Source organism: Pelophylax lessonae, assembly GCF_965119305.1.
Source record: "Pelophylax lessonae genome assembly, chromosome: 4".
Taxonomy (NCBI): Eukaryota; Metazoa; Chordata; class Amphibia; order Anura; family Ranidae; genus Pelophylax; species Pelophylax lessonae.
Window position 1 is genome coordinate 82972222 of NC_138771.1, and position 23385 is coordinate 82995606.

The following is a 23385-nucleotide window of genomic DNA, read 5'->3' on the forward strand; positions in this document are numbered from 1 at the left end:
CTCTGTGTTTATGAACATGCTGTTGGTAGTGCTTTGTAGGGATGATCGAACTTTTCAAAAGTTCGGTTCGACCAGAACACCCGAACTTCCCGAAAGTTCGGCCCGGATTTCAGAACCCCATTGAAATCAATGGGACCCGAACTTCGGTAATCAAAAAACACAATTTTGAAGCCCTAAAACCCAATAAATGCCCCTAAAAAGTGTCTAGGGTTCTGGGTCATGCCCCAGGGACTATTAATCACACAACAAAAGTTCTTAAAAATTGTCATTTTTGATAGAGAGCCAATTATTGAAAAAATTATTGAAAAACAAAAAATGAGATTTCTTTGGATTTAGTGTCTGGGGGGTCTAAAAAGTGTACCTGTGAAGTTTCAGCTCTGTAGCATGTCCAGAACCAGAAAAAAAAGTTTGTTTGTATTAGAATTAATATAGAACAGGTGAGTAGCTTCACTACTTTTACACCCGGCTTTTTGTTGCAGGCATTTTATTGGGCTTTTTTGAGGACATGTTTGGAGTCAGGCATGACATCAGAACTTCTGTGTAGGGGTATATATACACACACACATGTATGTATATATACACAAACACATATATAGGTGTGAAAGTAGCAGAAACCTATGCTTGCGCTAATGAAATAATTAACACCCAAATGGCTTCTCTGCTATAACACCTATATATGTGTATGTGTATAAATACATATAAGTGTGTGTGTATATATACCCCTATACAGAATTTCAGATGTTTTGCCTGCCTCCAAAGACCCCCAAAAAATGCCCAAAAAAAACGCCTGCTGCAAAAACACACCTGGGCGTTTTTGTAGCTGGCGTTTTTTTGGGCATTTTTTGGGCGTCTTTGGAGGCAGGCATAACATCTGTACTTCTGTGTAGGGGTATATATACACACACACATGTATGTATATATACACATACACATAAATAGGTGTGAAAGTAGCAGAAACCTATGCTTGCGCTAATGAAATAATTAACAGCCATATGTCTCCGCTCCTATCACACCTATATATGTGTATGTGTATAAATACATATAAGTGTGTGTGTATATATACCCCTATACAGAATTTCAGATGTTTTGCCTGCCTCCAAAGACCCCCAAAAAATGCCCAAAAAAAACGCCTGCGCCAAAAAAAAAAAAATGCCCAGGTGTGTTGTTGCAGGCATTTTTTTGGGCATTTTTTGGGGGTCTTTGGAGGCAGGCATAACATCTGAACTTCTGTATAGGGGTATATATACACACACACACTTATATGTATTTATACACATACACATATATAGGTGTTAGAGCAGAGAAGCCATATGGGTGTTAATTATTTCATTAGCGCAAGCATAGGTTTCTGCTACTTTCACACCTATATATGTGTATGTGTATATATACATACATGTGTGTGTGTATATATACCCCTACACAGAAGTACAGATGTTATGCCTGCCTTCAAAGACGCCCAAAAAATGCCCAAAAAAACACCAGCTACAAAAACTCCCAGGTGTGTTTTTGCAGCAGGCGTTTTTTGGGGCATTTTTTGGGGGTCTTTGGAGGCAGGCAAAACATCTGAAATTCTGTATAGGGGTATATATACACACACACTTATATGTATTTATACACATACACATATATAGGTGTTATAGCAGAGAAGCCATATGGGTGTTAATTATTTCATTAGCGCAAGCATAGGTTTCTGCTACTTTCACACCTATATATGTGTATATATACATACATGTGTGTGTGTATATATACCCCTACACAGAAGTTCTGATGTCATGCCTGACTCCAAACATGTCCTCAAAAAAGCCCTATAAACGCCTGCAACAAAAAGCCGGGTGACAGGGGAGAAGCCACTATCTGGTTCTATAAGTGTTCTAAGAGAAACAATCTTTTCTCTATAGCGGTCACCCTGACATGGAAGGGTTTTTTCACCCTGCCATAGCAGTCAGAGTCAGTTAACCCTACACTACACTAGGGTCCCCTTACACTTAACACTTTCCCTACAGAAACTAGATTATTAAATCTAACTATAGTGGAAAATAGTACCCTAACTACACTAGATATCCCTTTCCTCACACTAATAATTGCTAAATGACACTTTGAAGCAGAAGCAACAGAACTGCTTCCACTCTCTTCCACAGCCCTGTATTAAAATGGTAGAGATTTGGCGGGGCTATCTTATATACTGGGGGGCGTATTCACTAATGATTGGCCTCTGGGCCCCCTAGTCACTCCAATCACATTCGTAGCATCCTCCTGCCCCCTCAATTGGCTTTTACTGATGGTTCTGGTCCAATCACGGGCTTTTAAAGCCCAGTTCCTGTCCCATTGCATTTTGGTCGGTTCTGGTTGGCGAATTCCGAACTTTTTCAGCAAGTTCGGAATTCGGCCGAACCTCGAACAGTCAATGTTCGGGTCGAACCGATGGTCGACCCGAACCGTTCGCTCATCCCTAGTGCTTTGCTACAAAACAGAGGCATGCTAGTACTGAGGCACCAGTATGGTACAGAGGCATGGGATGGGCTACAGTTGTTTTTGTTTGCCTGTGTACTCCTGTAGATGGCAGTATAAGCTAAAGACAATAGACTTCTTGTTTTTCTCAATAGGCGTAAGAAAAAAAAAAAAAGAATGAATGGTGAATAAAAAAACCCTATTTTACTAGTATCTGCAATGTGGGTGTCCTTTTCTTTTTAATCGCATACAAGTATTGTGGGTACCCCCTACAATTATTTCTGTATTACTTTAGAGATACTGTAACAAGAAAAATTTTGTGAATGCCTTGGTAGTTCGCAGATTTCTGCATGAATTCCCCCTAACATGCGATCTGGTCATAATAATTTAAAGACTTAACTGCCTCAACTAATAACACACCTTCAACAGTATAACTAAACACATATGTGCTAATTTACTAAAGAAGTTGAGACTCTTTCCTCTATAAATAGTGTGAACATTCACTTCAATTATCCAATCATGAATAACCAATCATGTGCAGATTCTCTTCATATGACTCGATTTTTGAAAGAAATGTTCACACAATTTTTTTCAGTGAAGATTCTTAACTTCTTTAGTAAGTCACCCTAAGGCCTCATGTATACTGCACTGCAAAAAAATGAATATGGGGACTGGAGCTTGGCTTGAATAGAAGAGCAGACTCTGCAATAACTAATGTTTTTTTATAGGCCAGGACACCCTTGAACCACATCTTTCACCTCATCTTACTGACAAGAACACCTGGGTCAAAATAGCCTCGTTTCAGGATTTTATTCAGAGTTTTCAAATTATTTTTCGATCAAATAAAGACCTTGACTGTTTAAACCATATGTTTTTAATGATATGACAAGTAATATATTCCTGACATTTGTTAAATCTGGCCATTTTTAAATGTTATTATGATAAAAACAAATAAAGACCTGATCAAATTTTAAGAGCTACCAATGCAAACATTTCTAACATTTCATTACAGTTGTACTCACTAAGCACCCCAGGGGAACATCCCAGAAGCCTGTCTTGAAAGTTTAGCTGTTAGGCTCGGTTTATACTACTGTGATGCAATTTTGACTTTATTTGCTGTGAAATTATGTAGTTCCACTTTGATGCGACTTTGGTTGTGTTTTGGACATGGTTTGCATAGTCTATGGAATCACACTGTAAATTGCACCGAAGTAGCACAGGAACCTTTTCCAAAATTGCACTGCATGGAGTCGCATTGATATGAACAGGCGCCTTTGAAAATATTGTGATTTCATGCTGCGAATCAAGCCGCAACTTAAATTGCACTAGTGTGAGCCAGGCCTTAATGCAAATAAAAAAGTATCATGGACAGTACTCAACTGTCTTGCTGCAAGTGTACTTATATTCCTCCGGTATTGTATTGTATTGTAACTATACTGTCTGCCCTCATGTTGTAAAGCACTGCGTAAACTGTTGGCGCTATATAAATCCTGTATAAAAATAATAATTGTAATATTCAGGCATACGTTCAGAATCTGCGTGGCATTTCCACTTTCTGGCCAGCAGATGGCCCGCAGGACAGCAGCTTCAACTTTCAAACAACCGTTCTCTATGTAGACTAATGCCTAGTACATGCAACGACCGGCCGTCTTTTGTCCAGAGTTGTGTTTTGTTGGTTGGAATGTGCCTAGACTGCACACAAATTTTCTCGGCCAACAAAAATCTACTTCAGAAGTGATCTCATGTGTTGGTTTACTTTCCGTGTGTTTTTTCTTCTCTGAGCATGCCCAGTCTTGATCATCAGATTTTTGTCTGCCGAAATCTGTACTGACTGACGGAAAATCGGCCGTTGTGTTGACGGCCAACAAAAATTTTATAGCCTGCACACCAGATTTTATTTGGCCGAAAAGTCGGAGTCGGTTGTCGAAAGCATCATATTAACAAGCCGAAAATCGGCCGATCGGACGTTGGCCGAAAATTCCCGGCCAATAATCGATGTGTGTGTGCGAGGCATTACTTTCCAACTTTCTAGCCCCATGCAGCAGGGATCCAAGGACTATTCATACAAAACAGTGCACATTCTGCATCTTTATAAAATAATTATGGTCTACAGACAAGCAGAATGTCAGGAAAAGGGTGTTCTCATACCTGAAATACTTTGGGTGCACTAACTAGAGATGCCAATGCTGAAGATAGAGTGGCTGAAAAAATACCAGCAATAATCAGAGGGCCAAATCCAGACACCATACTCATCACCTAAAGGATAAAGGAAAAAGAAATAATGGGAGTCCTGTCACAGTACAAATACAAAGTATATTTCATGTTATGTTTTATATTTAATATATGTATATATATATATATATATATATATATATATATATATATATATATATATATATATACACACAGTGCATTCAGAAAATATTCACAGTGCTTCACGTTTTCCACAATTTGGTATGTTACAGCCTTATTCCAAAATTGATTAAGTTCATCATTTTCCTCCAAATTCTACAGACAACTTGAAATAAGTTTGTTTGAAATCTTTGCAAATTTATTTAAAACTAAAAAACTAAAAAATCCTATGTACATAAGTATTCACAGCCTTGGCCATGACACTCAACATTGAGCTCAGGTCCATCCTATTTCCACTGATCATCCTTGAGATGTTTCTACAACTTGACTGGAGTCCACCTGTGGTAAATGAAGTTGATTGGACTTGATTTGGTTAACAGTGTATGTCAGAGCACACACCAAGCCATGAAGTCCAAGGAATTGTCTGTATACCTCTGAGACAGGATTGTATCGAGGAACAGATCTGGGGAAGGGTACAGAAACATTTCTGCAGCATTGAAGGTCCCAATGAGCACAGTGGCCTCCATCATCCCTAAATAGAATAAGTTTGGAACCACCAGGACTCTTCCTAGAATGGACCAACCAGTCAAACTGAGCGATCGGGGGAGAAGAGCCTTAGTCAGGGATGTGGCCAGGAAGCCGATGGTCACTCTGACAGAGCTCCAGCATTTCTCTGTGGAGAGAGGCGAACCTTCCAGAAGAACAATCACTTCTGCAGCACTCCACCAATCAGCCTGTATGGTAGAATGGCCAGACCGAAGCCACTCCTCAGTAAAAGGCTCATGACAGCTTGCCTGGAGTTTGCCAAAAGGCAAAACAAAGATTGAACTCTTTGGCCTGAATGGAAAGCATCATGTCTGGAGGAAACCAGGCACCGCCGCTCACCTGGCCAATGCCACCCCTACAAGTGAAGCATGGTGGTGGCAGCATCATGCTGTTGGGATGTTTTTTTTTTTTAGCAGCAGGAACTGGTAAAACTAGTCAGGATCAAGGGAAAGATGAATGCAGCTATATACAGTAACATCCTTGATGAAAACCTGCTCCAGAGCGCTCTGGACCTCAGACTGGGGTGAAGGTTCATCTTCCATTAGGACAACGACCCTAATCACACAGCCAAAATAACAAAGGAGTGGCTATGGGACAACTCTGTGAATGTTCTTGAGTGGCCCAGCCAGAGCCCAGACTTGAACCTGATTGAACATCTCTGGAGAGATCTGAAAATGGCTGTGCACCAACGCTCCCCATCCAACCTGATGGAGCTTGAGAGGTCCTTCAAAGAAGAATGGGAGAAATTGCCCAAGAATAGGTGTGCCAAGGTTGTAGCATCATACTCATAAAGACTTGAGGCTGTATTTGGTGCCAAAGGTGCTTCAACAACGTATTGAGCAAAGTTTGGGAATACTTATGTACACAGGATCTCTTTTGTTGTTTATTTTTAATAGATTTGCAAAGATTTGAAACAAACTTCTTTCACGTTGTTGTTATGGTGTATTTTTTGTAGAATTTAGAGGAAAATAATGAATTGAATCCATTTTGGAATAAGGCTGTAACATAACATAATGTGGAAAAAGTGAAGCGCAGTGAAATACAGTATTTCACAAAAGTGAGTACACCCCTCACATTTTTGTAAATATCTTATTATAACTTTTCATGTGAAAACACTGAAGAAATTACACTTTGCTACAATGTAAAGTAGTGAGTGTACAGCTTGTATAACAGTGTAAATTTTCTGTCCCCTCAAAATAAATCAACACACAGCCATTAATGTAACAAATTGGGTCCAATTAGTCATTTTCCCTTCCCTGTGTCATGTGACTCGTTAGTGTTACAAGGTCTCAGGTGTGAATGGGGAGCAGGTGTGGTACATTTGGTGTTATCGCTCTCACTCTCTCATACTGGTCCCTGGAAGTACAACATGACACCTCATGGCAAAGAACTCTCTGAGAATCTGAAAAAAAGATTTGTTGTTCTACATAAAGATTTCCTAGGCTATAAGAAGATTGCCAAGACCCTGAAATTGAGCTTCAGCACGGTGGCCAAGACCATACAGCGGTTTGACAGGATAGGTTCCACTCAGAACAGGCCTCACCATGGTCAACCAAATAGGTTGAGTTCACATGCTTAGCGTCATTTTCAAAGGTTGTCTTTGGGAAATAGATGTGTGAGTACTGCCAGTATTGCTGCAGAGGTTTAAGGGGTGGGGGGTCAGCCTGTCAGTGCTCAGATCATACGCCGCACACTGCATCAAATTGGTCTGCATTACTGTAGTCCCAAAAGGAAGCCGATTCTAAAGATGATGCACAAGAAAACCCGCAAATAGTTTGCTGAAGATAAGTAGACTAAGGACATGGATTACTGGAAAGTTACTAAACTTTTTTGGTTCAGATGGTGTCAAGCGTGTGTGGCCGCATGAGTCTGGGGCTGCATTAGTGCTCCTGGCACTGGGGAGCTACAGTTCATTGAAGGAACCATGAATGCCAACATGTACTGTGACATACTGAAGCAGAGCATGATCCCCTCGCTTCAGGGACTGGGCTACAGGGCAGTATTCCAACATGATAATGACCCTAAACACACCTCCAAGATGACCACTGCCTTGCTAAAGAAGCTAAGGGTAAAGGTGATGGACTGGCCAAGCATATCCTAAGACCTAAACCCCATTTAGCATCTGTGGGGCATCCTCAAATGGAAGGCAGAGGAGTGCAAGGTTTCTTACATCCACCAGCTCCGTGATGTCGTCATGGAGGAGTGAAAGAGGACTCCAGTGGCAACCTGTGAAACTCTGGTAAACTCCATGCCCAAAAGGGTTAAGGCAAAACTGGAAAATAATGGTGGCCACACAAAATATTGACACTTTGGGCCTAATTTGGACATTTCCACTTAAGGGTTTACTCACTTATGTTGCCAGCGGTTTAGACATTAATGGCTGTGTGTTGAGTTATTTTGAGGGGACAGCAAATTTACACTGTTATACAATCTGTACACTCACTACTTTACATTGTAGCAAAGTGTAATTTCTTCAGTGTTGTCACATGAAAAGTTATAATAAAATATTTACAAAAATGTGAGGGGTGTACTCACTTTTGTGAGATACTCTATACATAATTATATATATGTATATATATATATATATACAGCATATACAGCTGCAAGAAAAAGTATGTGAACTCCTTGAAATGATATGGATTTCTGCACAAATTGGTCATAAAATGTGATCTGATCATCATCATCAAGTCACAACAATAGACAATCACAGTCTGCTTAAACTAATAACACACAGAGAATTAAATGTTGCCATGTTTTTATTGAACACACCATGTAAACATTCACAGTGCAGGTGGAAAAAGTATGTGAACCCTTGGATTTAATAACTGGTTGAACCTCCTTTTGCAGCAATAACTTCAACCAAACGTTTCCTGTAGTTGCAGATCAGACATGCACAACGGTCAGGAGTAATTCTTGACCATTCCTCTTTACAGAACTGTTTCAGTTCAGCAATATTCTTGGGATGTCTGGTGTGAATCGCTTTCTTGAGGTCATGCCACAGCATCTCAATCAGGTTGAGGTCAGGACTCTGACTGGGCCACTTCAGAAGGCATATTTTCTTCTGTTTAAGCCATTCTGTTGTTGATTTACTTCTATGCTTTGGGTCATTGTCCTGTTGCAACACCCATCTTCTGTTGAGCTTCAGCTGGTAGACAGATGGCCTTAAGTTCTCCTGCAAAATGTCTTGATAAACTTGGGAATTATTTTTTCCTTCGATGATAGCAATCCGTCCAGGCCCTAACGCAGCAAAGCAGCCCCAAACCATAATGCCCCCACCACCATACTTCACAGTTGGGATGAGGTTTTTATGTTGGTGTGCTGTGCCTCTTTTTTGCCACACATAGTGTTTGGTGTTTCTTCCAAACAACTCAACTTTGGTTTCATCTGTCCACAGAATATTTTGCCAGTACTGCTGTGGAACATCCAGGTGCTCTTGTGCAAACTGTAAACGTGCAGCAATGTTTTGTTTGGACAGCAGTGGCTTCCTCTGTGGTATCCTCCCATGAAATCCATTCTTGTTTAGTGTTTTTCGTATTGTAGATTCGCTAACAGGGATTTTAGCATTTGCCAGTGACTTTTGTAAGTCTTTAGCTGACACTCTAGGATTCTTCTTCACCTCATTGAGCAGTCTGCGCTGTGCTCTTGCAGTCATCTTTACAGGACGGCCACTCCTAGGGAGAGTAGCAGCAGTGCTGAACTTTCTCCATTTATAGACAATTTGTCTTACCGTGGACTGATGAACAGCAAGGCTTTTGGAGATACTTTCATAACCCTTTCCAGCTTTATGCAAGTCAACAATTCTTAATCGTAGGTCTTCTGAGAGCTCTTTTGTGCGAGGCATCATTCACATCAGGCAATCCTTCTTGTGAAAAGCAAACCCAGAACTGGTGTGTGTTTTTTATAGGGCAGGGCAGCTGTAACCAACACCTCCAATCTCATCACATTGATTGGACTCCAGTTGGCTGACATCTCACTCCAATTAGCTCTTGGAGATGTCATTAGTCTAGGGGTTCACATACTTTTTCCACCTGCACTGTGAATGTTTACATGGTGTGTGCAATAAAAACATGGCAACATTTCATTCTTTGTGTGTTATTAGTTTAAGCAGACTGTGATTGTCTATTGTTGTGACATCAAGATGATGATGATCACATTTCATGACCAATTTGTGCAGAAATCCATATCATTCCAAAGGGTTCACATACTTTTTCTTGCAGCTGTATATATATATATATATGTATATAAAATCCCTTTTAGATTGTGCTAACGAGCAGAGTCATGTGTTCCCTTTTGTATTGAACTGTGCTGTAACTGTACTGTACTGTGCAAGTTGTTGGCACTCTATAAATCCTAAATAATAATAATGTTAAAGTTTCTTGCTGTATGGCATAATGTATTTTATCATACAAGCTACTAGATATTACATAGTTAAACTGTTTTAATTTAGCAGAAAGCTTTGCATTTTAGTTTATGTTCCTGTCAGAGCTTACCCTTCCTTTAAGGCTACATGCACATGTGTGTGTTTGCCCATTCAGTGAATACAGCTGCCCATAGACATAAATGGGTGAAGGTATTTGTATGCAGCTTTGATTACTATGCAGCCACAATTAGCATGCACTCACAGATATAATGTCCTGAACACAGGTATGGTGTGTTCGGTACATTCAATTTGTAAGCATGCACTACTTTACACTAATAAAGGCGCATAGCTGCCTACAGCCACCTTCGGAGAAAATTAAGTAAAAGCAAACTGGATTTGTATACTACAACCACCCAATCCAAATAAAAAACAGGCGCCTTCACCCATTCATGTCTATGGGTGGATGTACTTAGCTCCAGTACACCTAGAATTATGCAGCCTGTTTAGGCTGCATGGGTAAACGCACCGATATGCATGAACCCTTAATATATTTTTAAGACCTGAGCAATATATTGCCACTAAAAGGAAGCTTGCCCTAAAAGAGAAAAGCTTCAACCGGGGCACCCTTACTGCTGTCTTTTAGTAAGCTACACCATCTTGCTTAACTACCCTCTTCGGAATGGAAACAGTTAGTAGGAAAATATCAAATAATTGGTTATTGAGGAAATGAATCTAAACTGTTTCGCTATTATGAATTATATTGACCTAAAGGCACCACTGAGAAGCTAAACAGAAAGTTATTGGCAATTGTGAAAAGACGCAGTAAAACACTCCATTATGTTTTATGCCTCGTACAATATGCATTGTTACAGTGGATCCCAGTGATCAATACTCACCTGCATGTTATTCATCAGCCCGAAGTTACATTTCTCAGTATTACATATAGAGAAATCGTAGCCGAGTTGGCAGGCTGCGGACCCATTGCAGGATAAGGCGGATGTGATTGTGTCATTGAGGTTTCCCGTCGCGTCACGTACTACTGATGCAGCTTCAGAAAAATATATTACATTGTTAAATGTGTTACTATATTCATATTTATTGGATTCAACAATTAAAGACTAAACGTAACCATTGTTAACACTCTAACTGTAAAATCTGATATGATTGAAAACGTATTTTTGCTGAGATAACTCATGCAAAGATAAAAGACCTATATTTTGCAGAAGATGACCAGAGGAAATTTGCTCTGCTACATTATCATACTGGAGCCACAAAGGTAAGTATCATTTTTCACACCGATGGTGCCTCAGCCCCTTCATCTAAGGCTGGGTTCACACTGATGCAAATTGGATGTGGGTTTCCCCACATCTACAGTGCCTTGCGAAAGTATTCGGCCCCCTTGAACTTTGCGACCTTTTGCCACATCTCAGGCTTTAAACATAAAGATATAAAACTGTAATTTTTTCTGAAGAATTAACAACAAGTGGGACACAATCATGAAGTGGAACGAAATTTATTGGATATTTTAAACTTTTTTAACAAATAAAAAACTGAAAAATTGGGCGTGCAAAATTATTCAGCCCCCTTAAGTTAATTCTTTGTAGCGCCACCTTTTGCTGCGATTACAGCTGTAAGTCGCTTGGGTATGTCTTTATCAGTTTTGCACATCGAGAGACTGAAATTTTTGCCCATTCCTCCTTGCAAAACAGCTCAAGCTCAGTGAGGTTGGATGGAGAGCGTTTGTGAACAGCAGTTTTCAGTTCTTTCCACAGATTCTCGATTGGATTCAGGTCTGGACTTTGACTTGGCCATTCTAACACCTGGATATGTTTATTTGTGAACCATTCCATTGTAGATTTTACTTTATGTTTTGGATCATTGTCTTGTTGGAAGACAAATCTCCGTCCCAGTCTAAGGTCTTTTGCAGACTCCATCAGGTTTTCTTCCAGAATGGTCCTGTATTTGGCTCCATCCATCTTCCCATCAATTTTAACTATCTTCTCTGTCCCTGCTGAAGAAAAGCAGGCCTAAACCATGATGCTGCCACCACCATGTTTGACAGTGGGGATGGTGTGTTCAGGGTGATGAGCTGTGTTGCTTTTACGCCAAACATAACGTTTTGCATCGTTGCCAAAAAGTTTGATTTTGGTTTCATCTGACCAGAGCACCTTCTTCCACATGTTTGGTGTGTCTCCCAGGTGGCTTGTGGCAAACTTTAAACGACACTTTTTTGGACTTCTTTAAGAAATGGCTTTCTTCTTGCCACTCTTCCATAAAGGCCAGATTTGTGCAGTATACAACTGATTGTTGTCCTATGGACAGAGTCTCCCACCTGAGCTGTAGATCTCTGCAGTTCATCCAGAGTGATCATGGGCCTCTTGGCTGCATCTCTGATCAGTCTTCTCCTTGCATGAGCTGAAAGTTTAGAGGGACGGCCAGGTCTTCGTAGATTTGCAGTGGTCTGATACTCCTTCCATTTCAATATTATCACTTGCACAGTGCTCCTTGGGATGTTTAAAGCTTGGGAAATCTTTTTGTATCCAAATACAGCTTTAAACTTCTCCACAACAGTATCTCGGACCTGCCTGGTGTGTTCCTTGTTCTTCATGATGCTCTCTGCGCTTTAAATGGACCTCAGACTATCACAGTGCAGGTGCATTTATACGGAGACTTGATTACACACAGGTGGATTCTATTTATCATCATTAGTCATTTAGGTCAACATTGGATCATTCAGAGATCCTCACTGAACTTCTGGAGAGAGTTTGCTGCACTGAAAGTAAAGGGGCTGAATAATTTTGCACGCCCAATTTTTCAGTTTTTTATTTGTTAACAAAGTTTGAAATATCCAATAAATTTTGTTCCACTTCATGATTGTGTCCCACTTGTTGTTGATTCTTCACAAAAAATTACAGTTTTATATCTTTATGTTTGAAGCCTGAAATGTGGCAAAAGGTTGCAAAGTTCAAGGGGGCCGAATACTTTCGCAAGGCACTGTAAGTCACATGACAGGAGACTGTGACCATCTCTTAATGGAGCTGGTTCACACATCTCTGGGGTGGCCGTGGAGTGAATTGCACAGGAGTCCTGTGCATCTTTGGCTCTGTTTCAGGTCCAAATTCAGGCAAAAATTTCAGGCCTGATTCGTCCCTGAAACGGAGAACGTTGCTGTGAGCTGCGAGTGCACACAGTATGAACCCAGCCTAAAACAAATGTGATTGTTTGGGTGGAGATCTTAAATTGTACTTGGATTACAACCTAAAGGTAGGGCGACTTTAGGAAATGCTTTATGGGAACTGTACACAAACTGTACACAAATTTCTCTATACAAAAAAAAAAAAAAAGACTTCTGGATAGTTCTAGTTTTACATAGCAGGCCTGTATAGGAATGGCTAATCCAGCCTTTCTCACCATTTCAACAAAAAATGTATTTCTGCTCAGGAAACCCCTGCTAAAAATTACTATATCTACATCCCAGGATACATTAGTATCATGGTCAGTGAGAAGAATGTCCCATACACCTGTGGTCATTGGCAAGAATTATTTCTTTACAGATAGTGAAAAAAAGGATCAAAGGTGTTCGTGGGAACTTATCTGAGAGGCAGAAATTGATCATTGCTCAAGAAACCCCTAGCAACCTCTGGAGGAACCCTAGGGTTCCTTGGAACCCTTGCTGATAAAGGCTGGTCTAACCAATGGAGTTTTAGAAGCATTAATAGCCTTTGCTGAACCAAAACACCTAACCATGGACAATAGGGCCTTATCAGCACACGACTATTGGATCTGGTTTGGTTTTTAGAAAACAGAGGTTAACTGGTACCTCCAACCCTGCACTGAAAAGGTCCAATGGCCAACACAGGACTGTCCATGTGCTGATGTTCTGGTTCTGCAAACGCTGCATGATGCTTTAAAAGCCCGGAGGGTGGAGCATTCATTTACTGGCCTTGCATTGTAAAAATTGGCTTAACCAAAATGTCTTTTGGGAGAAGGTTTTTGTATCCTTTTGTAAAATAGTATATCAGCCTAAGTCCAGTGTTGCATAATGTGGCATATGTTTTATTTATGACCTACATGGAACGGAGTGTGAATGTGTCTCCAGGGTGTTTAATATGTTGGCTCTATATAACTAAAACAGCAGTTCAATTGTCTTAATTACATTTACAATCTATTTTAAGACATTTAGACATTAAAGCTGGACATACGTGGCTTGAATCTTGTCCGATTCCTGCTGAATCTGTGAAACTTTGAGCCATGGGTTTGAGCCATGGGCACCATCTAGTTTAAGAAAATTTGATTGGAAATTGAAGGAGCTAGGTGGAAAACAGTCAAATGCCGTAGCTATTAGGATATTCAGACAGGGCAGTTTGTCTGTCTGAATACAATAGCCAGCAGGGGAGATTGCTCCATCCACTCTGTTTAGCTTGGATGGGGAGACCTGTTATATTTTTCTTGTTCAGCCCATGGGTGTGGCTAACATTACTGTGTCTCCACAGTGAACAGAGAATCCTATGAGATTGTTTGTGAAAAACTCTTGCTGTGCCATTACGGAACAATTTGGAATATGATGAATATATTGTATTAGAAAACACTTGAGGTTCTAGAACAATGGCAATGCCAGAGTAATAGAACCCCGGCATCTGAGGTTCTATTAAAGAAAATATTTGAGACATCGGAATAATTTTGTATGCAATGCAAATGATTTTGTAAGGTTTCTTTATGTGGTTGTTAACCCAAGATATTAAAATGGTTCTAAAGCCTCCAGGTTTTTACCTTTATGCATTCTATGCATTAAGGTAAAAAACCTTCTGTGTCACAGGCTTCCCCCTCATACTTACCAGAAACCTCATCGGGATCCATCGCTGTGCATGAGAGCTGCGGTTCTCTTGGCTTTGTCCCTCCTCCCTGGGCAGATCGATAACAGCAGGAGCTCCCTCTCCTGTCAATCAACTCTTCTCCCTCTCCTGTCAATCAACTCTTGTGACAAGGGAGTGGGGGGCAGGGCCAAGTCGTACTGTCTGTATCAATAAATGCAGCAGCGGGTCTTGAAAACAAGCCCACACGAGTGCCCCATGGGAATCAGTTTCCTAATGGGGCACAAGCAAGAGAGCAGGAGCCAGGAGTGTCGGAGGGGGAGCCCAGAAGAGGAGGATCAAGGCTGCTCTGTGCAACTTTATTGCACAGAGCAGGTAAGTATAGACATGTTTGTTATTTAAAAAAAAAAAACATTTTTTTTCCTTTACTACTACTTAAAATTCTTCTCTTAAAGGACTTACTAGAGATGTGTATTGGCACGCACAAACATGTCATCATATCTAATGGCTTTGGGTACCTTTACTTTTACAAATATAAGTAATACAAGGGGATTATACCACATGACCAATCAGTTGGCTGGCACTCACCTGCACAAATAGCTACACCCAGATAAGCAATAGTTGTGATAATGATGGCAAGCATGGTTCCCTTGGGTATAGCACTTTGAGGATCCTGACAAAAACAACCAAATGTGAATTTAGTAACAATTTCTGGAAATATGCACGGTACTTTTACTGTATGTAAGATGACGCTTTGCCTCGTGTCTCTAAAATGGCCTACTGTGCCAACATAATTGTAATAATGACAGGTCAATGTATGGCCTATTACTGCCCCTTCTTACTCTGGCCACAGATGTAGGTTTTTGCACAATTTCAAGTACGACATACAAACTAAAGTGAGCTTCCATGTAATGAAATCTTAATTGCTTATTATTTCTGCCTTACAGGTTTATAAATGTAAAAATAAAATATACAACATGGGAAAAGCCTGCTGACCTTCTGGCTTAAAGGATAGGCTCACATTTTGTTAAAAAATAATAAATGCAAATGATTTTGCAGGTAAAAAAATGTGCATTTATTACTTTTTACACTGCAGCCTGTAAACCATTGTACACAGGATCGGCACGCAGATCGCAGGTGCAATATCAGGCTACTGCAGACACTCAGTGTAGCTGTCTGTCCGTACCTCCCATATAAGCAAACAAGAAGAATCAATGAACTAAGAGAGTGCTCATTAGCTCCCTCGTTGTCCATTGAGATCTACAAGCCATCTGCCACGGTGGAATATTGCATTTGTAGTTCATTTATTTTTTTACTGGTGTAACATGTACCATGTTAAAAAAGGTGAACCTATCCTTTAAAGTCTAAGTGCAGCCAGAATAAAAAACAAAAATGAAAAAGAGCACAAGGGATATAACTTACAGTCAGTAGGATGTGTCCGTAGTGCTGATGCTTCTTCTATTGGGTAAAATCCTCCTCCGTCCTGCCATAATCTTCTGGTGCAGTGGGGGTTAATAGAATGAAGGGGCTCACACTGGATCTCACCAAGAATGTCAATGATGCCACCCTTTTTCCATCCAGCTATGCCATTCATAGAAGCTGTACTACAGCTTCTATGAATGGAAAATGGTCTATAATTGGAGGACAGGCGGATGATTGATAGGTCCGCCTCCTCCAGTCATAAATCCTGTTTCATTTATAACTAGGCAAATAATGTAGGCATAGTTTGGCACTCTTGATGAAAGCTTGAGACATCCCTTTAGTTCTAATAACCCAACGGAGAGGATCTCACCTAGTAGAGCAGGAATTAGCACAAAGGATGTATCCTACTGGCTGTCCCTTGTGCTGTTTTTTTTTTTTTTTCTATTTTAGCTTCTTTTAGACTTTAGGGAGTATTTCCACTTTTGCAGCCAAATTGGGATAACACCTACTTTATATTTGTTACATCTAGTTTACCATTTTATTTGCTGTTTTCTGATAATTCCAGCACTGAAAAATCCTACTTAGTTCTCTTTATGGGCGGGTGATGTGTTTGCCATAATAAACTGTTAGTGCTATGCTGGCAGATCTCATTATTAGTTGCAAACTTGATTTGAACACTGTCTGTCTTAACAGAGGGTTAAAGATTTAGAAGCTGAGCTTCTGCATTGTATGATAATGAGAGGAAATTTTACTTGTGTTTAGCTAGTGTAGAACTCTCGCGCTTTCCCCAAAAAATAACAATGGTAACCCAAACAGCTAGCAAACACAAAGATAGCCAATACCCACGCTATAAGATGTATAGAGATAATGATAATGGAGTGTTGCACTGTGGGGCTAATACTGTGGTAATAAAAATAAATAATAAACAATAAATTACTTCAAATCTCGATAGTGCATCAATAAAATAATATTATGGAAGAAGTATATAATACATATAAAGTGAAAGAAAAGTGACGACTATTAAGAAAATAGTCAAAAGGTAAATGGCATCCTTCACCATGTGACAAATGAACACTGTGAATGTTTAAATACAATTGATAGTGCAATCTTCCAATGATTAAATGATGGATCTTTTGTGCCAATACGCAGTGAATCCAACATAGAGTGTGTGAGTCTTCAGTGCACAAGCCGCTCACCTTACTGCTTACAGCATAAAAAGCCCTTTCTCTGCTAATCCTCCTTTTCCTATAACGACGTCCCTGAAGAAGTCACATGCAGTGACGTAACGCTTAGGGCCTCGGTATACTGGAAGAAATGTGTAGACGAGCTCGGCGCTCATGGATGTAATACACCTGTCAGTTTTTTAAAAGTGAGTACCTTGCTGCTGTTTTTTAATAAACTTTTTAAACAGCATTAAGCTATGGAGCTTTCTTACCCTCTTTCCCACACATAATAGGGAGTGAATCTAACATCAAAGGGAAAGAAATCTAGACGATACAACTCTCACCTTGGTAGTACTGGAAAAGGAGGATTAGCAGAGAAAGGGCTATTTATGCTGTTACCTTACAGGAGTAAGGTGAGCGGCTTGTGCACTTATAGGTGCCACTTGCACTGAAGACTCACACACTCTATGTTGCATTCACTGCGTGTTGGCACAGAAGATCCATCATTTAATCATTGGAAGATTGCACTATCAATTGTATTTATAAATTCACAGTGTTCATTTGTCACATGGTGAAGGATACCATTTACCTGTTGACTATTTGCTTAATAGTCATCACTTTTCTTTCACTTTATATGTGTAGCACCCTACAGGTAGGTGCTAGGTAAATGTATAGTGGGCCTTGTCTGCCTAACCGCAGGGCTGTGATTTGCTTAGTCAGGGTGTCATGGTTTCCAGGTGTGCCTGCTGAAGGGGGAGTCTCCCCACTGGCTCCTGTGAGAGGCTTCTCATAGGGCAGTGGAGGAAACCCAATCAGGGGATACACCCAGGCTTATAACTACCCCAGAAGGCAGATTATGCTGCAAAGGATTCTGGGAGTGGGTAAAAGTTTGGGGGTGGCACATGACACAATGTCTTTGGTGGGAGCAGAGTCCCAGGAGGGAGAGAATGGCTGTCTCTCCTCCTGTCTGAGGAAGAGGATCTCGGGGTGTTGCCTGCAGATCCAGAGAGTGCTGAGCTAAGCTGAGGGGATCCGGTGTGCAGAGAACCTGCGGAGAGTCAGAGGGGTCCAGTCCCAGGAAAGCCTACACAGGTCGTGAGTACTGAGGATTGCCCCTGGGGGTCTGCCTGAAGTTAGAGGGGACCACTCCAGAAGAGGTTCGGGGATCCATTGCCAGCTAGTGGTGAAAGGGGGTACCTAGGTTGAGGACCCTAAAGTTAAAGAGGGGGTACATAGTCAGTGGACTCTGAAGAGTTCAAGGTTAAAGGGGGCACCTGCAGTTGGGCCCTGAATTGTACAGAGTGTGTTAGTTGGAAGTTACAGCTTTACAGAATCCTACAACATACTACCTCAAGCCAGTGCAAGGCGGGAGGGAAGTATTAAGTGACTTTGCAGTACAGCAGTGTCAGTAGTTTTACAATTCACAGTCCTGGATCTTCTGGACTTCAAGTTGAGTATTTAGCACTTCTATTGAGTTACGGAGTGTTCTCAGAGTTAGTGAGCGTTGGCTGGCGCCAGCTGGCGTCAAGAAAGCGCCAACGGGCATTTTTCAGGAACAAAGTCCCAAGTGCATCTAGTTGAAGCCTAAAGGAGTATCCCACTCATTCCCTTCTCCCATCCTCTTAAAATAAATACAATAAAAACCACAAACAAAGATGCCGGAGTTGTCGATGTCTCAGTGTTCACACCCAGGGTCGCAGCTCACATGGGCTGGAGAGGTGACCGGTACCGATGGCAGACCCACATCAGGCCACAGGCCTGGAAAACCTGATACATATGTATTATATATTTCTTCCATATTATTATTTTATTGATGCACTATCAAGATTTTAAGTTATTTATTGTTTATTATTTATTTTCATTAACACAGTATTAGACCCACAGTGCAACATTCCATTATCATTGTCTCTTTACTTGTGTTTAGCCTTTCTATTGAGACAGACTCACTCTGAACCTGTTCAGAAATGCTTGCAGTATGCCATGACACTTTCTCTTAAGAACCATCTAGAAGGTAAGAATTTATTTTTCTAGGTATGCTGTGTGAATGGGAAAACGTAAACATATAACAAGGTTTTCTCAAATTTTACTGCAAAAGTGGAAACTCACTTTAAGCACTGGTTTTCTTTTTACAAATCTGGACCTACAAAGAACAGACCAAGGTGAAATACCTCCAAATCTCCTGAAATATTTGCGCCTGCAAGAATTCCAGTAGCTGCCGGGAAGAAAATGGCAAAGACAGAGAAGAAGCCTTCTCCATTCCTGAAGTCGGGTCCAAAGTTTTCAGAAAATATTGAAGCTGTAAACGAAGAGTACATGTTTATTACTTTGGACCTTCGCACATGGAAGCGATGAATAAAGCTAGCGATCAGTAATAGGTGACAGGAACAGTAAGTTAGAGAAGAGATTAGAGTCCCTTGTTATGTTTACTATGCAACTCCAATATAGTAAGGTAATATAGTCCATGTATTATCAGTTACTCTTCAGTCATTGCGGGTAGTTTGTATCTACCAATTGCCTGAGAAATATATACCACCATACACAGTAAAATCAGATTCTGGGATAAAATAGTTTTAGTATATTAAAGCTGAAATCTGGGATAAGCAAATATTGCCTAAATATAAAAGGCATGTGTATTCTTCCCTGAGTCTTGGTGTATTTCTTCCAGATATGTGTAGTAATCCAGTGTGAGACTTTGCCTCTGTGCACAAGTTTCCTGAAATAAAGACCGCTCACTGCTGCTCTCTCTCCTTCTGCAGGGTGACTGGTCTTGTATCCGCCCCTCCTGTGGTTTACTGAAGACAGCCGGTAGTGGGTGGAGCCTACTGGGCCCCTCCCACAGCTCGGCTCTCTGCACAAGCTATGTACAGCACTGCGATAAAGTCACAACTACTTGACAAGGTAGAATCTGGGGTTGCAAAGGCATTTGGTGCACACAGCAGATCTCTATATTTTGTGGCTATTGTGGAATATATTGAAATTAAGGTTTTCCAGCCCGGAGTTCAGCTTTAAGAATAAAAAATATTGTTACTCTTGAAGTAAATGTAAACACAACAATTAAAGGGTTACTTCATCTTTTTGAAAAACATCAAAAGGTAAATAAACTCATAACACCCTCCCCACACCTTCTGTCCCTGTTGTACTTACCTCCCTGGATGGTTATCTTTCAATGCCCATGCTATCTGATATAGCAGACTGGGCATTGGAAAGCCAAACTCTTCTGCACCCTTCTTTTTTCTGAGGTGGCTCAGAATGATTCTCATTGGTCGGAATAATCACCTACTGGCACTGTTCAGTGCCGGTTCACCACCATGAAGCTACAAAGCCTATGGGTTGTGTACTGCATTTTTCACATGCCCAGACTGCTTGAATGGCTGTGTGGGCAGCAGAAGACAACCAAGGATGGAGATAAATGCAGCAGGGATCAGGGTTGTGTAATCCTGCTAATAGTGTCACAATTCTAGGTCTTTAACCCAATTGTACACCTGCATCGTCACACTGGTTTCTGTATGGAGACTGCAAATAGCCATTTCAACACGCATTACGCAGCCATGGTCCACTGTTGTCACCATCAGGAAACCCACCTTGAGACACACCATGCTGCCATTACAGCATGTAGCCAGAAACTGACTGCAAAGAGGCTGGGGGAGGTCAGCAGCACATAGATGCAACAAAAGATAAAATAAAGGGTAAGGCAAGTATTTTAGTTGTTAAAAATGGCAGTTGTTTATGCTACACAGTGCATTAGGCAAAAGAGGGATCGATTTACTAAAACTGGAGAGTGTAAAATCTGGTGCAGCTCTTCATAGTAGCCAATCAGCTGCTAACTTCAGCTTGTTCAATAAACCACTTGACCCCCCAGACCTTTTCTGGCACTTTTTGTTAAAATGTAACAATGATGTTTGTATGCTTATCTTAGGTTAGGTTATTTCTCTTTGCTGCCATGATAAAAAAGGAATCATGTAGATGTGAAACGCGTCGTCCTCTTCGATGTTTTAGCAAAGTCCTAATCATCTTAGCATACATTGCATAATAGGGATTGTTTTACTATGTTTTTAGATGTTTTTTTTTTTAATGATTTGTAATAAAATGTAACTTTTTATAATTTGGTATGGTTGTCTCTCTCTGGTACCAGTAAAGATCAAACATGGTGTTTTTTTGGTATATATATATATATATATACATATATATATATATGTAACAATCAGTATTTTTTGCTAGAAATTTTCTTAGAACCCCCAAACATATATGTACTTATGTAAAAATAATTTTTTAACTTTTTTTTGGAATTTTAATGCGAAAATCACAATAGATAACCACATTTGTGGTAAAATATAAAAGATGATGACTAAAGATGACTAAATAGATACCAAACATGTCCCGCTTTAAAATTGCACATGTCCGTGCAATGGCGACAAACAACGTAAACCTTACTATCCATAAGCAGCCCCTTAAAAGCCTTTACCACTTTAAATTTTCACAGGGGGTCTGGTGCTAGAATTACTGCCCATGATCTGACGTTCGCAATGACACCTCACATGTGTGAAACGTTTGCAGTTTGAATGCGTGCGGGACCAGTGCATGCGCTCGACTTTGCATGCAAGCAAGGGTGACGGGGACACTTTAAAAAATTGCTTTAATTATTTATCTATTTTTTTTATTTTTACACTGTTACTTTTTTCTTTTTTATTTAATTGCTGTCACAAGGAATGTAAGCATCCCTTGTGACAGCATAAAGCATGTGACAGGTACTCTTTATGGAGAGATCCCTCCTCTGCCCTTAAAAGCATTTGATCACACCAAGATCAGTATGATCTGATCATATGGTTTTCATTTTTCAAAATGGCGCCGCTTACATCAGGGAAAACCAGAAGTAATGTAAGCATATCGCTTCCGGGTTACTATATCATAGAGCAGAACAAAGCCGATCCAATCTTTGTTCAGCTCTATGATTAGCCAGCGAAAGTGCTGGCTGGTCAATTGGGTGTCCCAGTGGGACGGGACTGCCCGATGAAGCCACAGAAGGCCACGGGAGGGGGGGGGGGGCATCTCCTCTCATTGTTTGTAAAAGCAATCCAGTGGCTAGTTAGCTGCTGGATTGCTTTTAAAAGAGAGTCGTCTGTTGGCTTTCAAAAATGGTACCAGGATGATGCCCAGTATAACCACTTGAAGTCCAGTGATGTATCGGTATGTCGCTGGTTGGCAAGTGGTTAAGATTTGAAAAAATAAAACTGAAAGCTGATTGCTTTCTATACACAGCTGCACCAGATTTGCACTCCCCCAATACGCTATTCAGTTGGGGTTTACATCTTCTTCATGATTTCAGAGCTTCCAATGTTAACATCAATCCCCTATCTTGGGGCTTGTATTGAAACTAGGGTTGCGCTGATAACGTTTTTTGCCGGCGAGTACGAATACTGATACTGTACTCGCCAATACCAAGTACCGATTCCTTTGTGGTGTGATTTGAGCTCATACAAAATGAATGGGCACAAATCTCACTGCAAAGAAACGCATGGGATTTGAACAGAAATGCGGTGCGATTCCTGGCCAAATCACATTTGGTTTCCTGCACCACTCCTATATGAACCCGGGCCGAAGTCACTATGACAAGCCTAGGTTCACACAAGAGCAGTGGGGGAAAACGCATGCGTTTCAGATAAAAATCACACCGCATTCCTGTTCAAATCACATGCAATTCTTTGCAGTGAGATTTGAGCCCTTTCATATTGTATGCACGCAAATCGCACCACAAAGGTATCGGTTTTAGGTATCTGAACAGTACGAGCAAATGCTCAGTGTTGGCACCGATACCAGTGCAACCTTAATTAAAGCCAACAAAAAAGAGGGAAAAAATAAAAACCTTTGCCAATAATATTAGGTAAAGTAAGAATGAATACAGTAAGAATGGTAAAAATGTTTAGCGCACAATTCTCATACCATATTTGCTTTAAATATAAAATATATGCAATGGTCGTTTACCTTGGTAATTGAAGAATCCTCGGGATCTCTTGTCCTCTGTAGTAGGGATAACGGTTCCGATGAAGAAATTGGCGATGGCAATGAGCAGTATGACCAGCAGAAGAATCTGAGCCTGGATGTAAAAGGAAGGTTCAGGGAGCGTTCTTACAATTTAGTGTGTGCATTCAGATAGTGGAAACAGGTATACTACAGTCCATCAGTTACAGCTCAGTAATAGAAAAATAGCAATGAAATTATATATGTCACCATTTTCAAAACATATCTTGGTACAATTTCTACAATATAGTGAGACTATAAAGGCAGC

General features: G+C 40.5%; 1 protein-coding gene across 2 annotated transcripts in view; it reads right to left on the minus strand.

The window, feature by feature from the left end:
• SLC12A1 (solute carrier family 12 member 1) overlaps positions 1-23385 on the minus strand; it is a 190548-nt gene that overhangs the window by 101281 nt on the left and 65882 nt on the right. For both annotated transcript variants that reach the window (XM_082254923.1, XM_082254924.1), the window contains exons 8-12: positions 23082-23193; positions 19271-19398; positions 15106-15190; positions 10603-10754; positions 4597-4704 (exon numbers count right to left, since the gene is read on the minus strand). In XM_082254923.1, coding sequence (XP_082111049.1) covers positions 4597-4704; positions 10603-10754; positions 15106-15190; positions 19271-19398; positions 23082-23193 — 585 coding nt within the window. The remainder of the gene's footprint in view (positions 1-4596; positions 4705-10602; positions 10755-15105; positions 15191-19270; positions 19399-23081; positions 23194-23385) is intronic.